The sequence below is a fragment of the Corvus kubaryi genome, unplaced genomic scaffold (genome assembly GCF_017639235.1).
Source record: "Corvus kubaryi isolate FWS band 111438036 unplaced genomic scaffold, C.kubaryi_AGA036_p1.0 74, whole genome shotgun sequence".
NCBI classification, from domain to species: Eukaryota; Metazoa; Chordata; class Aves; order Passeriformes; family Corvidae; genus Corvus; species Corvus kubaryi.
The window spans coordinates 7,830,523-7,844,520 of record NW_024582061.1 but is presented as its reverse complement, the minus strand read 5'-3'; the positions used below and the strand labels follow the sequence as shown (position 1 = coordinate 7,844,520).

The 13,998-nt window shown below is 42.4% G+C and overlaps 2 protein-coding genes across 6 annotated transcripts in view; one reads left to right on the top strand and one right to left on the bottom strand.

Moving 5' to 3' along the window:
- The window catches only part of BRAF (B-Raf proto-oncogene, serine/threonine kinase), a 65,214-nt gene extending 55,640 nt beyond the window's left edge, over positions 1–9,574 (top strand). For both annotated transcript variants that reach the window (XM_042050799.1, XM_042050798.1), the window contains one exon: positions 3,731–9,574. In XM_042050799.1, coding sequence (XP_041906733.1) covers positions 3,731–3,753 — 23 coding nt within the window. In that variant the 3' untranslated portion in view covers positions 3,754–9,574. The remainder of the gene's footprint in view (positions 1–3,730) is intronic.
- Positions 9,575–10,570: 996 nt separating this feature from the next.
- Positions 10,571–13,998, bottom strand: part of NDUFB2 (NADH:ubiquinone oxidoreductase subunit B2) — a 4,137-nt gene continuing 709 nt past the window's right edge. For 2 of the 4 annotated variants that reach the window (XM_042050806.1, XM_042050809.1), the window contains exons 2-4: positions 13,831–13,975; positions 13,670–13,754; positions 13,017–13,105 (exon numbers count right to left, since the gene is read on the bottom strand). In XM_042050806.1, the coding sequence (XP_041906740.1) occupies positions 13,680–13,754; positions 13,831–13,975 (220 nt within the window). In that variant the 3' untranslated portion in view covers positions 13,017–13,105; positions 13,670–13,679. Of the gene's footprint in view, positions 10,750–12,454; positions 12,569–13,016; positions 13,106–13,669; positions 13,755–13,830; positions 13,976–13,998 lie in introns of those variants that run through there. The other 2 variants (XM_042050808.1, XM_042050807.1) reach the window with 2 other exon arrangements.

Genomic DNA, 13,998 nt, shown 5'->3' with positions numbered 1-13,998 from the left:
AGGATGCTACTGGGTCTCCTGCAGAATCTAGAAATGGGGCATCCCACACAGAAAAGTCTTAACCACACAGGGAGTTGCAGAGAGTGCAGAACCATCACCATTGCCCTGCCCATGCTTATTCTTTTTCAGGTCTGCCAGATCAGTTCAAACCAGTTATTCCTCGGAGTAGTGCTATCCTTCTTGTTGTGAAGATTGTTCATCTGTGCTTTAGGAGCTACAGTTATAGGGGGGGAAAGTGCTTCCATCCTTAGGCACGTTTGGCCCCATTTCTGCTGTATGGTCAGTGCATTCTTCCTGTGTCACCTGTTCTTACACACTGAGCGTTTTGGGGTCCATGGCCATCATGTGATTTTAGCTTCTCCCTAAACATTTTATGGAGCCTAAAAGGAGGCTGTGTTTTGCAGATCATTAACTTTATCTGACAGAGAGGCATTTAGAGGCCTCATTTCTGTAAGTTGTAATTGCTGCTTCAGTGAGATTTGGGAGTATCTGTGGGGTGAAGATGCCTAACTACACCTGTGGATTTGGGTCAGAGTTCTTAAAAGTGCTACTCAGCTGTATTGTTTAGAAACAGATACCTTTTGGTTCAGAAAACAGGCCTGTAGGATCCTAGGTTTTTCTAGAGGAGTAATTTATGCTAGGTGAGATTCCTTTTTATTTTACTTCCCTATATATCAGTAGAGAAACAAAATCTGTCTTGGTATCTTCAACAGGTTTCAAAATTTTACTTACCCAGTGGATAGTATCTATACTAAAGATGAGCACAAGGTCCAACAGAAAACTACCTCTTTTTTTTTTTTTTTTTTTTTTTCCCTGTGTCTGTGAATGTGATGCAGGCATGGTGTTGGAATCTGGTGTTTCCCTTCGGGAAGTCAGTCAGTCTCTACTTCAGTAGATAAGGCTGGCACAGGCCTGGAAGGGAACCATTCTTCTCCTTATGATTCTTCTGAGAAACATGGCATCTACCCCAGGATAAGGAGTACAGTTATGATGTGTGTATACCTTAGTAACCTCATGAATTTAGGTAACTTACAAATTTGTGAGAGTACAGGATGGTAGCTGCATTTTAAATCCTTCCAGGAATCGGGGGCAACAGGTTCACTCAGAACATGCCCTTGTTAATATATAGTTGGAGGCAACGTGAAAGATCTTGATCATCTTTTTAGTACTGATTTTTTGAAAGTGTGCATTTAAAATAGTTTCCACTTGCTCTGCATGAGATGAGCATGAAAAGACTGTAGTAGCTGACTTGAAAGGCATTTATAAGAAGTGTGTATTTTCAGATGCTATCCATTCTTTGGAAAGGAACTGCTTTGCTACCAGTCAAAGCAAGTATGCAGTTCTGCTTGATAAAAAAGCACCTCAGATATCTGGCTCACAATGAATATAAATATCTAGGGTTTTTTCACGTAGCAAGTTGCTAAGCATGTGGTTTCATAGCTTGATGTGGATAGGTATAGCCATGTACGTACCTCACCTAGGGAAAGCTGTCACTGGCAAGTGCATTTTATACATGTTCAACCTACATAATCCCCTTATTAGATGACCATGTTACCTATTTTGGTCTCCTGTTGATTTGAGATCAGATTAACACTGCAATTTTGAAAGGGAGATTTAGCATTAGCTTGTCGAAGAAAATGTATTTGCTAAGGTTTCATTTAAATGGCAGGAAAGTCTGAAAATTACCTTTTTAAAGCTACCATTCTATCTCAAATAATTCTTTACTTCTGGTGCTGTTTTTCCATTGCCCTTTCCCAATTAAAGGTTCATCTTTTTTTTTTTTTTTTCTGAAATCCCTATATGACTATTAAAATCTGAATTATTACCAGAAATGGGCAGAAGGACAAGATGAGTAATGAGGGAGCAATCTCTTGTTTATAAATTGATCTTTAATCAGCAGTTTAGAAAGGCAGACTGAAAAATAAATTAAATAGAGCATGTTTTGAAAGTGCAGCTAAGCATGAATGTCACACTTAAAAATTGGCCTCACAGGCAATACTTGATGACTTTTTTGTCCTTCTCTTAAAAGAAAACATGTACAAAACTTGAGGTGTTTCTAGAAGATACTGTGAAGAGAATTGGAAGGTCAGTGAAATGTAGCAGAAGGAAGCAAGGAAAAATGATCCAATGTTTAGAGTATTTAGAGCAGGAGTTTCATCTGTTGGTGGAACTAGTAAAATAGGCAATTAGATCCATCATGAAGCTTTTATTCTACTGTTGTTATAACTTAAGCCTGCCATCACAGTCTATAAAGACACACAGAGGTTGAGGTCTATCACAACTCCCTGTGCCACCCTTACTTTGGACTTCAGGTGTACTCCCTTCTCATTTCCTACAAGACCCAGTCCTTTCCCTGCTTTCTTGAAGTTCCCTTAGAACTGGGTCAGTTGTTCCTCCCAGGCCTTTTAGATGCCTTCCCCCTCCTAGTGTGGACTGCTGACTGCTCTTCTTGGTTCTCCTCTTTGTAGAGGCAAGGCATTCCACAGAATTAATGCTATAAGCCTAGAATTTTGTTTGCAGGGATGTTTCTCTTTTGTTCCCAATATTCAGAATAAGAATCTTGAGAAAAAACAAAGCCAACAATACAGTCACTCTTGAAAAGATGGAAGGACACCAGATAGGGAGCAGCTGTTTGAATGTAATGGCTTTCAATACACTTGTGTTGAACAGAACAAAGGCTCTCTTATGTCTGCTTATCATTCCTTCAGTATGGAGAAAGCTCAGAGAAGTGCTGTCAAGAAAGTGGCATAAACTAACCCAAAATGCATATGAAGCCCAACATGGGAAAGTTATATGTATGTTTCTTTTCTTTTTCCTGAGTCCTTTTGATTATGCTTAGTTAGACATCCCTCACTAAAAATCCTATAGAATACAATTTCTTTGTGGGTGGCAGGGAAATTTATTTTATTAAAGTATAGTATTAAGAGGATTAATACCTTAGACTCAGCTTCTCTTCAGTCTCTGTCAGACTCCTTAAAGACTTTGGGCAGCAGTTTTACTCTGTGCCATAGTTGCATCCCCTCAGAAGTGGGGCTACAAGTCTGTCTCACGGCATGGTGCCACTAAATAAATTATGTAGGATTTCAGGACATCATCACATGTGAAAGCACTGCATATGATTATTCAGTAATTCTGAAGGAAGCATGGAGTTGCTTTGTTATGTTCCATGTTAGTGAGGCCTAATTTCTGGTCTGGGATCGAGTAGACAATTCTTACATTCCTCTCAGTAGGTTGCTATGTTGGTCTCTAAACCAAATCCTAGCACTATGTAACACTGGTTTTCTATTCAGGCGCTTTACTTTATACAGTCTTTAAAGCATAATGGATGTGTCATGTAGTTCTTTGTTATTAAAGTAGTTTTACAACAGACCAGAAACTAGTTTGCAGTTGGATGCATTTATTGAAACTGTTGGTTCTCAGGAGGACATATGTGCAATAAGGAATCTAATGTAAAATTAAGCAGACACGTTTAATTTTCTAAATGCATGATGACTTAGACTTTGCTTGAACTTTCACTTTCTTGGGAAGAATGGGTATGGCTTGCTTTCAAGAAATCCTTTGTTGGTTAAATATGCTGGGTCTGTATTCAATGTTCTCTCACTGTGTATTCTCTTGTGCTTTAATTTTAACAGTTTGCATTTTTTAACATCTTTTATATTCAACCTGATGTTCAACTAGTCTAGTAACTGAAATCACCTTTTTAAACCAAGCTCTTGTCCTCCCTCTACAGGAGAATTTGCAGCGTTCAAGTAGCCACAGCACCATGGCAGCACCCACTCTGTTATTTAAGTCTTGTGTTCCTACAGTTTCTTAACATCAAAACTCCATTCTGCTCCGCAAAACCTAAAGTAATTTAGAAAAGATATCCATAAGCTTAAAAGTGGAGCAGAATGGAACTGCCAGTCCAACACAATGGGAAAAAGTACCTTTTTGGGAACCAGAGTCCTCTGCTGCCAGTGTTTCTCCTTCAACACAAACCACCACGTGCATTCGGAGACCCGCAGTGGCTGCCTGTGCCGTTGGCCTCATTCCCAGGAGAGAGGAGAGGGCGCTCGTGGTGTGCCTGTGGTGCTCGGGCGTGAGGGGATGGAGCTGCTGCTGCTGCTGCAACTTAGGAGACTTGCTTTGGATGGTCTGCCGGTCGGCTTTCTCCCTCTAACAGTGTAACCATCAGAGGCTGAACGTCTGATGAGTGCTAATTTCAGAGAATCATTTTCCATTCTGATCCTTTTTTTCCTGGTGTACTTACTGATTTATGGACAACGCAGTATCCCCTTTTCACTGTATTACAGTGTCAAACACCTCAATCTGTGTATATTACTGGGTTTTATTCCTTTAAAATTAAAAGTGTGGGGCAGTGGGAGCTGGAGATGTTATTCTGAAGGCAGAGAGGTTCATCTGAAGGAAAAGGGGATGCTGCCACACCTCTTCTTCAGATTTACTTTACCACTTCTTAAAAAGAACAAACAACAACCACCATCCTTAACTTTTTTCCTTTTCCAGTATTTTCTTGGTGTGTGCATATACATCTTATTGAAGGATTAGGTCAATCCTTCTTTTGTTGGTCCAGCAACAAACTGAAGTTAAAAAAAAATGTAGCGAGATTGTCCTCTCTTTTATTTTTTTTGTATCATATGATACAATGTATTTATCAAAGATGCTACTGCAGCATGTAAAGTCTGTAGAAATCCTCATACAGACTGTGAATGGTGTATGTACCTACTTTAAAAGTTTTATTTTAAAAGAGGGTGCAGGTTAATGCCAGGTACCTTACTAATATGTAATGTTTTCATAAATGAGGAAAAAAGTTCTCAGGTTGAATTGAATACAAATACAAACCCCCCTAGAATTAGACATTCCAAAAATTATGTTTTGGTACTTTCAAGAGCTTTTTTAAAGGATTTTTATCCTGTTAACTAAACGTCCTCTGATAAGTGTGTGTGTAAATGTGGAGCATCTTGTCCTAATGGCAAGTTGTTAGACCAAAACAAAACGGTACTTGCTGGATCCACGCTGACTACTCCTCCTCTCATTGCTTTCCTCCCTCTCATCTCTTCCCTTCTGTTTGTCTTTCCCTTCTGTACACTTTGCAAACGAGGGTGAAGGTGGCGGTATCTCCATTAGAGAGTTTGTTTTCCTGTCCTCCAGTTCTGGTTTTCAAATGGTAGGTAGCTTTTTGACAAGTTACCCAGTCAGGGAAAACAATAAGTCATAAAGTTCTGCACATCATTTACCTCTAGTAGAATATCTCGTGATCTGATCTGTTTGCAGAGTTCTCTGGTATGTGGTATTACCTGTAAATTATTTGTACAGAGGCAAGGCAGACCACATTGGAAAGAAACTCAAGCTCAGACAGAAGTTTCCAGAATTTGATTTGTATCAGCCCTGTACCACTCCAGGTGAGGCAGGAGAACTGACCCCCCTCTAGCAGGGAGCTTCTCGCTGGGAGGAGGTGGGGAGTGTTTAACAAAATCGTCACAAATAAATGAAGGAGTTAAATGTGTGTGAATGTGGTGTCCATGCTAAACATGGATTTACCAAGTGAGGATGCTGTCCTTCCCTGCCTAGGGAAGGTTGGACTGTTCCTGTCTGCAGAAGGTTGCTCCCAGATGAAGGGAGAAAAGTACATTGAAAGTAGAAGGTGCTTTTAATACCCTGGAATTTTGCGGTGTTGCTGGTAGTCTGTTACGTTTTCAGTAAATATTTACTGGGGCTATAGGGACCGGACTAATCTGAAGTGGGAATTAAAACTGAAATACTGTGTATTCATATTAATTCCACAAACATTAGCAAGATAGCAATAGTGAATGACTTAATAGTCACTACAAGAATGAAGTGATTCATGTTGGTACATGAATAGAATTGATTTTGTGTACAGGACTAATTTTAAAAACAAAGGGAAAAAAAAAGCACAAATTCTTTTCTTGTCTGCTGTGGGTCTTCAGATGCTGTAAGGTTTTTTCCTTATTGAGATTGGCAGGAATTTAAAACGTAGCAATAGCCACTTTCCAGTGTGGAGAAGCTGATGCACGAGCAGTGCTGTGCAGATGGTGCAGTCAGAGTGCTCCCTGGTGATCATCTGAGGCCAGTGCCTGAGAGGTGGAGGGAGCCTGGAGCCACTGGTGTCAGCAGGCAGGTGAGAGCATTTACCAGATACAGGCTCCCGGAGGAAGAAGCAGTCACTGCTTCTCCTTTCACCCCGTGCTTGGCTCCAGCCCTTCTGTGGGCTGTGGCCGCAGTTGTACGTGTCGGGGATACTGGGGTAAATGTTCTCTCGAAAGAACAGAGCAAGTACGGACAGGTGGTTCAACACTCCTTTGTCTCACAGAGCTTCTTGAAAGCCCTTGTTTCCTTCCACAAAGTCATGCTGGCAGAAGATTTGCTGTTAGGAACTTCATTCTATCTTTGCTTAAAATGATCTTACTTTGGTGAAGATTCATTACCATTAGTCTACAATATGCTTCTTGAGCCCATAGGAAAAGCACAAGGAAAATTGCTATCCTTGTCCATGCAAAGCACTTTATAAGTAACACATGATCTCTGGGGGTTTTTTTATTGGGGTTGGTTTGTTTGGAGTTTTGTTTTTCTGTTTTGTTTCTGGTTTTGTTTTATTTCTTTTCCCTGAGGAATGTGCAAGTTGTTTGGCTGCTGTTTAGAGAAGTCCTTTCAGGATGCATTTCTACTGGTTTTCTCTGTTTGTTTGTTTGTTTGTTTCCCTCCAGATAGCTGTAGTAATGTGTGTTTGTCTGTAAGAGTTCCCAGGTAATGCTCATGCAAAACTTTGGAAGAAATGTGGTTTGTAAATAATTGGGATTATTTTTGGTTTTATCTTTTCCTTCAGGAGTTTTTTCTGGATGTCTTGCATGCCATCAGAACCAGTCTTAAAGATGCCCTGTAGATGTTTAGTGAATGGGGAAACAAAAATAGATGAGAAATGAGTACTCTCTGTAGCAGTGGGATGAAGGAAGTAAACTGAAATGACCAATACGTTCATGCCTGTTACCCCAAATTCCTTAAGCTTCTTTGAGGTGTCCCAACCACAAGCACATGCCATAACATGGAAATGTGAGTGCATATTTTGTGTGCACATGTTGGGACAAACTTCTAGAGAGTCATACTGCTTATTTTAGCTCTACAGTATCTTGTATTTCATAATCATTTGCAAAAGTACCAGTATCCAGTCCCAGCTATTCATGTCTTTATCAGCCAGGCACAGACCTTCCCCTCTGCCTCTCCTTTTCCATTCAGTTGACAGAGGCCTGTTACCTGTTACACCTTCCTGTTCAATATGTATTTGCTTCCTCTGGCATATTTGCCAGAACTGCAACATTGTGGAGGAGCTCAAACCAAATGGGAGGAATATACAGGCCAGGTTACTTTGAAAGTAATTTCTGTGTCAATTAAGTCCTACATGGCCCCAGATACAATTAGCCCAGTCATTTCTTTTTTTTTGCTAAACTCATGCAAGTCATTAAATTAATCCACTTCTGGTTTTTATGCTTACCCAAAATAATCTTTTCTTGTACTTGAATGCTCTAGCAGCTGATGATGATGCAGAATGTTTGAGAACAAACACTGCCATTTTACAATGGCATCTTAGCATCGCTTGGATTAGTATGTGCTCATTAGAGGCAGAATTTGGCCTTTGTGACATAAAATTAGTGAAATTTTGATTGTTGATAAATACCATGTCTTTCCATAAATGCCCAAACTGGGGGAAAAGTACCCTGAAGATCACACATAAATAGCTTTTCTTCTGTGCTTGCCTGGTGATATAAATGCATCCAGCATTTTACAGAAGGCTGAGGGAAGCCAGATCCCCAGATGCCTCGCAAACAAGTACCAATTGAAGCTTCGATATCTGGAGGGGCTAAATTTAGGGAAGAAGCATGTGGACATTTCAGACTTTTGCAGCCTCTAGATTTCATTCCCTTCTTGACTGTGAGTGCAGCGTGTGTAGCACAAACTCTTCATAGTACTGTAGACAGCATGTCCTCTGTTGATAAAATGTATCACCAGTAGCACAGTGGGACAGGCAAAGCTTCTAGGTACAGTCGAGTTAAAAAGCAGCTGCGTGAGTGGACTCCTACGGCATCACTCTGAAGGTGCTGAGTTGTTCTGGTTTTCTGTGATGCATTTTACATAGAAGTTTATGAAACAAACTTTGTTTACTGCAGGCTTGTTACTGTGCATTTGCACTTGGTGTTTGTTTTGGCATGCATCTGAAATACCTTTCTTCACTGCTTCATTACTTCATACCAACTTTATACCCACCATATGAAGTTTAACAAGGGCAAGTCCCGGATTCTGCACCTGGGATGGGTAACCCTGGTTGTGTGTATGGACTGGGGAATGAGAGGCTGGAGAGCACAAAGGGACCCTGGGGTCCTGGTCAGTGGCAAGTTGAACATGAGTCAGCAGTGCCCTGGCAGCCAGGAGGGCCAACCCTGTCCTGGGGGGCATCAGGCACAGCATCACCAGCCGGGCAAGGGAGGGGATTGTCCCCTCTGCTCTGCACTGGGGCGGCCTCACCTCCAGTGCTGGGGGCAGTTTTGCGTGCCACAGTATAAGATATAGAGCTGTTAGAGAGTGTCCAGAGAAGGCCTTGAGGATGCTGAAGGGTGTGGAGGGGAAGCTGTATGAGGAGCAACTGAGGTCACTTGGTCTGTTCAGCCTGGAGAAGATGAGACTGAGGGGAGACCTCATTGTAGTTAACACCTTCCTCATGAGGGGAAGAGTAGGAGCAGATTCTGATCCCTTTTCTGTGGTGATCAATGACAGGACCCAAGGGAATGGCCTGAAGTTGCATCAGAGGATGTTTAGGTTGAATATCAGGAAAAGATTCTTCATCCAGGGCGTGGTTGTACACTGGAACAGGCTTCCCAGGCCAGTGGTCACAGCACCAAGCCTGACAGGGCTCAAGAAGCATTTGGACAATGCTCTCAGGCACATGGGATGATTCTTGGGGTGTCCTGTGCAGGGCCAGGAGCTGGACTTTGATGACCCTTGTGGGTCCCTTCCAACTTACCATACTCTATGATGCTATGATTCTTACCTAATAAATTATCAGAAGAGCAGAGCCAGGTTGTTAAAATGAAAAAGGTTGCATTTAAGTTTCAAGGATGCTAACACAGAAGCTACTAAGTCAGCACGGTGACAGCAGTAACTACAAGCCTGTGGAAGGAGGAAGCTTTAAAAGCTGCAGAATACAGACTACACCAAGAATGAACTCAGATGAAAACTAACATCTCTCTTTGGTTTAGAAAAGAGAGTTACTGAGACCCTCTGTTCAATGGTTTACATAGGGATCCCCCAAACCAGATTTTGTAGTTTGCCAAATGCTCATGTGCCTTTGCAACCTTAAAAAGTACAATGGAATGTAAACCAGGTGCTTTGTAACTAGAGCAGTGTCTTTGGTTTACATCTGCTGCAGTAGTTTTGTATATAGCTATCCCTGTAGGTAGGTAGTTTGGAGTTGGTCAACTCCTGTAAAGGAGCAAGGAGGGCAGAGAGCATTCCCCAAAATACCTATTAGCATTTCAAAGCTAAGAATTGAAGGGTACCAAATTTAGTTACAGCAAACCTTGCTGCTTGAAATCTGCTCTGTCAACAGTTAATGAGGATCATTTAACTTAAAAACAAGCCCTCCTTCCTCTCCAAGGACACAGAGATCTTGTTAAAGAAAGCTCCAAAGAGGCCCAAAGTCACACTCTCATAGCATCTTGGAGTGAGATGGTAGATGAAGAATGAGAGCTAGATGAGAAGCTGATGACTAGTACTCATGTAATCAAAGTTCACATCTATCAGGCCAAACAATTAGTTCCTTGTCCCAGAAAATGCAGTAAGTTTTGTTTCTGGAATGTCAACAGGTTTCCTCAGTTCTTCCTTGGGCCTCTTGCAGTTGCTGTTCAGTGATCACATCCTGTTATTGCACATTAACTGTGGGAGATGGTAGGTGTCTTGTCAGCTGAGGGACAACCAGTAGGTGTGAATTTGAGTTGTTCAAATTTCAGACTGGTTACGTAGACTTCTGGCAGTACCTATGTATCAGTGTCATATTTAACCTACTTGTCCATGAAGGACAAAATAATTGGTTTGGATATTTGTGCTTTTTCAGATCTTTTCCTCTTCTTCCTTGGGGCAAGACTTTTGGCATAATTGTAAATTATGAAGTTATGTCTAAATGCACAGTTCATATGAAATATCAGACCCATTTTAATTTGGGTTTGTTCCTTTTAGAAAATAAAGCTTAAAGATGTTTTACTTAAGTTCCAGTAACTATCTGGAATCCTTCTACCTACTCCAAATTCTGCACTAAAAGTACATGTGATGGTTATTTTGTCTCTTTTTTGTTGTTGTTGGGGTTTTTTTGTTTAAGAACTTCTAAACTACCTAATACTTGCTTCATAGCATCCAGCAGCAGTGTGTTCAGCTCACCCAGCCTCCTCAACAGCCAACAGTGGCCTGTCCAGTCATTTTGTCTAGTTTGTCATGTTTGCAGCAAGCAGCTGTACTTTAGAATAAGCCTTGTGTGACATTTACTTTTGAGCAAGTAAACCACAAAAATAACTTTTCTTTTTTTGTTGTTTATTTGGGTTTGGAAGATGGTCAGGTTTTGTTTTGATAAATGTCATTCTGTGTTGCATTTGTGTATTCACCCTTGTTGAAGAGAAAATCCATCTGTGTGTCTGGGAGTTCAGTGGAACATTAGAAGAAATGGAGCCCATCATCTGGGCATGGATGTTGTGTCTAGGGGGAAAAACGGACCAAACTTGGGTGTTGGGTTATTTTGGGATGGTGGGGGGTTGTGAGAGCATAATTTAAATTAACTCTGTCTAAACTAAAGTGTAAGTGCAATAAATGTGCTTTTTTATTCAAAGCTGTGAACCTTTAGGAAAAAAAAACAAAAACACACAAAAAAAAAAATCAACCAAAAAAAAAAGCACATCATTCTTTCATGAGCCTTGTGTCCTACCTGCCTCCCCTTCCTCCCCCTGTCCACACTTCTCAACTGACAGAAACCTGACAGTGGCCAACTTGCATGTGTTGGCAACCCAAATTAACATTGCTGTTCTAATCTCATTTGTTGGGACTGGGGAAAGTCCTGCCCCTACTTCTTTTCCACTCTTGAAATCCTCTTGGGATCCAGTACTGCCCTGTGCCTCTAGAACAGGGTCTACCACTACCTGGGATGCACGAGCCAGCCCATCTGCTCTGTGGTCATCCTGACTCCAAGTGCAGTGCTCCTCCTGGCCCTCCATTCTCCAGGTGTAACCCTCCTCCCCACCTCACTCCAGGTGCAGTGATGGGTCTCCCCGGGCTGGGCAGTGACATCCTTCTGGAGCAATTGCAAAAGGAATCCATCAGCTGCCTAATTGGATCCCTTTTTCCCTGCCCCAACACACATCCAGGCTGGCCACTGTTGCCTTCTGTGACTCTGCCTTGTTCTGCAGGAGCAGGTGTAGGTGTGTGTAACCTGTTGTGCATTACTTGCACTGTCTCTTTTCTTACTTGAGCACAGGCTGCTTTTCCTAGATTAGGAAAGGGGCACAGGTCTCCTGGGCTTCCCAGGAGAGCGCCATGCATTGAGCAGTGACCGAAGGGGTAGCACTCAGTGGTTGGACCCCAGGGGGAAGTAAGAGACGACTGGCTTGTTTAAAGTTTATAGATACCCAGATCTATATCCTTTAAACTTTATTATTTTTATATATAGTCAAGACAATGGCATTACCTCATAATACAGAGGCTTGTTTATGAGAGGCAAAGTACGTAATAAGGAGAGGAAAGGGAAATTTATATACAGATTTGATTTCTTTTGTTTGTTTGTTCCTTAGTGCAATGAAATGTATGTCCCACCACTTTAAACTCTGTGCTAACACATTCCTTTCAGCTGTATTCTTTTTTTTTTTTTTTTTGACCACCAGAGGTTTGCAAGGGGCTTATGACTGCAAAGTAGAAGGTCCAGTCTGGTTACTTAAAAAAAAAACAACAACCCATTGTGTTAGTAGATTTCCATAGCTGCTTTTTAAAATCTACAATGGAGTAATTGTTTTGAAACCTGTATTTATTTTTTAATTCATAACAAAATGTTTATTTTTGGTTTCCTGTTACGTGGGTCATGGCAACTCCCCTTTGTTCCTTCTCAAGCTTCCCCTGTAATTGCCAATACAACTTATTTTTCTTGTTTGTTCCTTCTCCCTTTACTTTTGTTGTCCCTTCATTTGTACTTTGGAGTTTTTCTCATGTAAATTTGTACAATGGGAAATATTGTCCAGTTTGGTTAGAGAGCATGGAGACTTAAAACATATTAAAATTTGATAGCTGAATTCAGATTGAAGAAAACTATTTCAGTGTAAAGTTATTTAAAGAACTCTGTATTATATGAAAGGCAAAAAGTTCTATGTACTTGATGTGAATATGAGAATACTGCTATAATAAAGATTGACTGCATGGAAAAGTCTGAAGGAGATTGTTTATTGTGTCACGTATGACTCCGCCTCTCCATGAAGTTGGAGAAGTGCAACTAAGGTGGCTAAGGGGAGTCAGAAAGTTACTTGAGGATGTAACTCTGGAAGGGAAAGAGAAGGAAAATAATACAATCAAGGGTCTCCTGTGGTGTAACCCCTCTCCCTTCAGCTTCCTTGAGCTGGATCACTGCCTCCTTTACTGCTGTGCTGAGCCCTAAGGCATTTTTACATTTACTTTTCTGAACTTTTAAGTACCCAAGAGGAATTCTCCTTCACCCTGGGAAAAGCCTGGCACCAGCTGGTCTGGGTTCTCTTCTGGGTAAATTCTCCTGCTTCTATGCAATTTCCCCTCACCTCTTCATTGGTTATTTGGCAGAACCTTTATTGATGACTGTTACCTCCTATGCTTTTATGGACCTTATTTCTTGGGGCCAACACATTCTCTATCAAGCAGGCATTACAGAAGCTCATGTGTACTCAAGTACCGCAACTTTAGAGCTGTCATGGTCATTTTCCAAAAATTCTACTTAAAAAACCAAAAAAACCCAGTTCAGCTTAGACTTTGTTTACAGTTTTATTGACAGAAGGACCCAGGAGCCAAAGATTTGGTTCCAGGGATCTCAATTAGTTCCAGGAACCTGAAAGTAACAGAAGAGAAACCTGAGAACCTTTTCGCTCATCCTTTTCCCACCAAGTTGAGCCTAAGGACCTCCTCAACGCTGCCTTCAGCAGTAGGTGAAGCTGTTGGTTTAGAGCTGTAATGTGTGACACAACAGCTTAAAAAAGACTCGGTAATTAAAGAAATGGAAACAAAACCCTCAAACGCTTAAGGGGACATCTGGACAGATCTCTCCAGACAAGGTTAGATAACGCTGGGTCTACAGAACAGCATAAAGAAAATAATTTAGAACTGGTACCAGGTAAGCTACAACTCATAACAAACTCAGTTGTTACACTGCAGGCAAATATATTGCCAAAACCAGGGCTACGTGGTCTCAGGCACCCGAGACAAGTGTGTGAAAACAACGAGCAGCGCGGACGCTGCCTCCGGTACCGCTGAGGGTGGGCAGCGCACAAACGCCTGCTGCGAGCAGGGCCCCTGCAGCGGCACCAGCAGGCGCCGGAGCCGGGCACGGGGCCCCGGGGCTGCACCGCAGCCGCGGGCCGCGCTCAGGGCCGAGGAGGGGCGACGGGAGCCGTACCGGTGTGCTGCTATTCCTCATCGTCCGGAGGGATCCCGAGCTCCTCGTCCGTCCAGGCCGAAGCGTCGGGATACGGGAAGTGTCCCTGGGAGAGAGGCCCGTCAGAGCGCGGCCGGAGCCCGGCCCACGCCCCCCGCCCCGGGCCGCCGCGCCGGCCTCACCAGCACCATGTCCGAGTTGTGCCAGAAGTGCCAGAAGATCCAGAACCACATGAAGCCGCTGAGGATCTCGCCTCGAATCACCTGCGCCCTCGTCAGCTCCGGGAACTGCCGGTACCGCGGCGGGATGTGCACCCCGCCGCCCGCGCTGCAACACAGCACGGCCCCGCC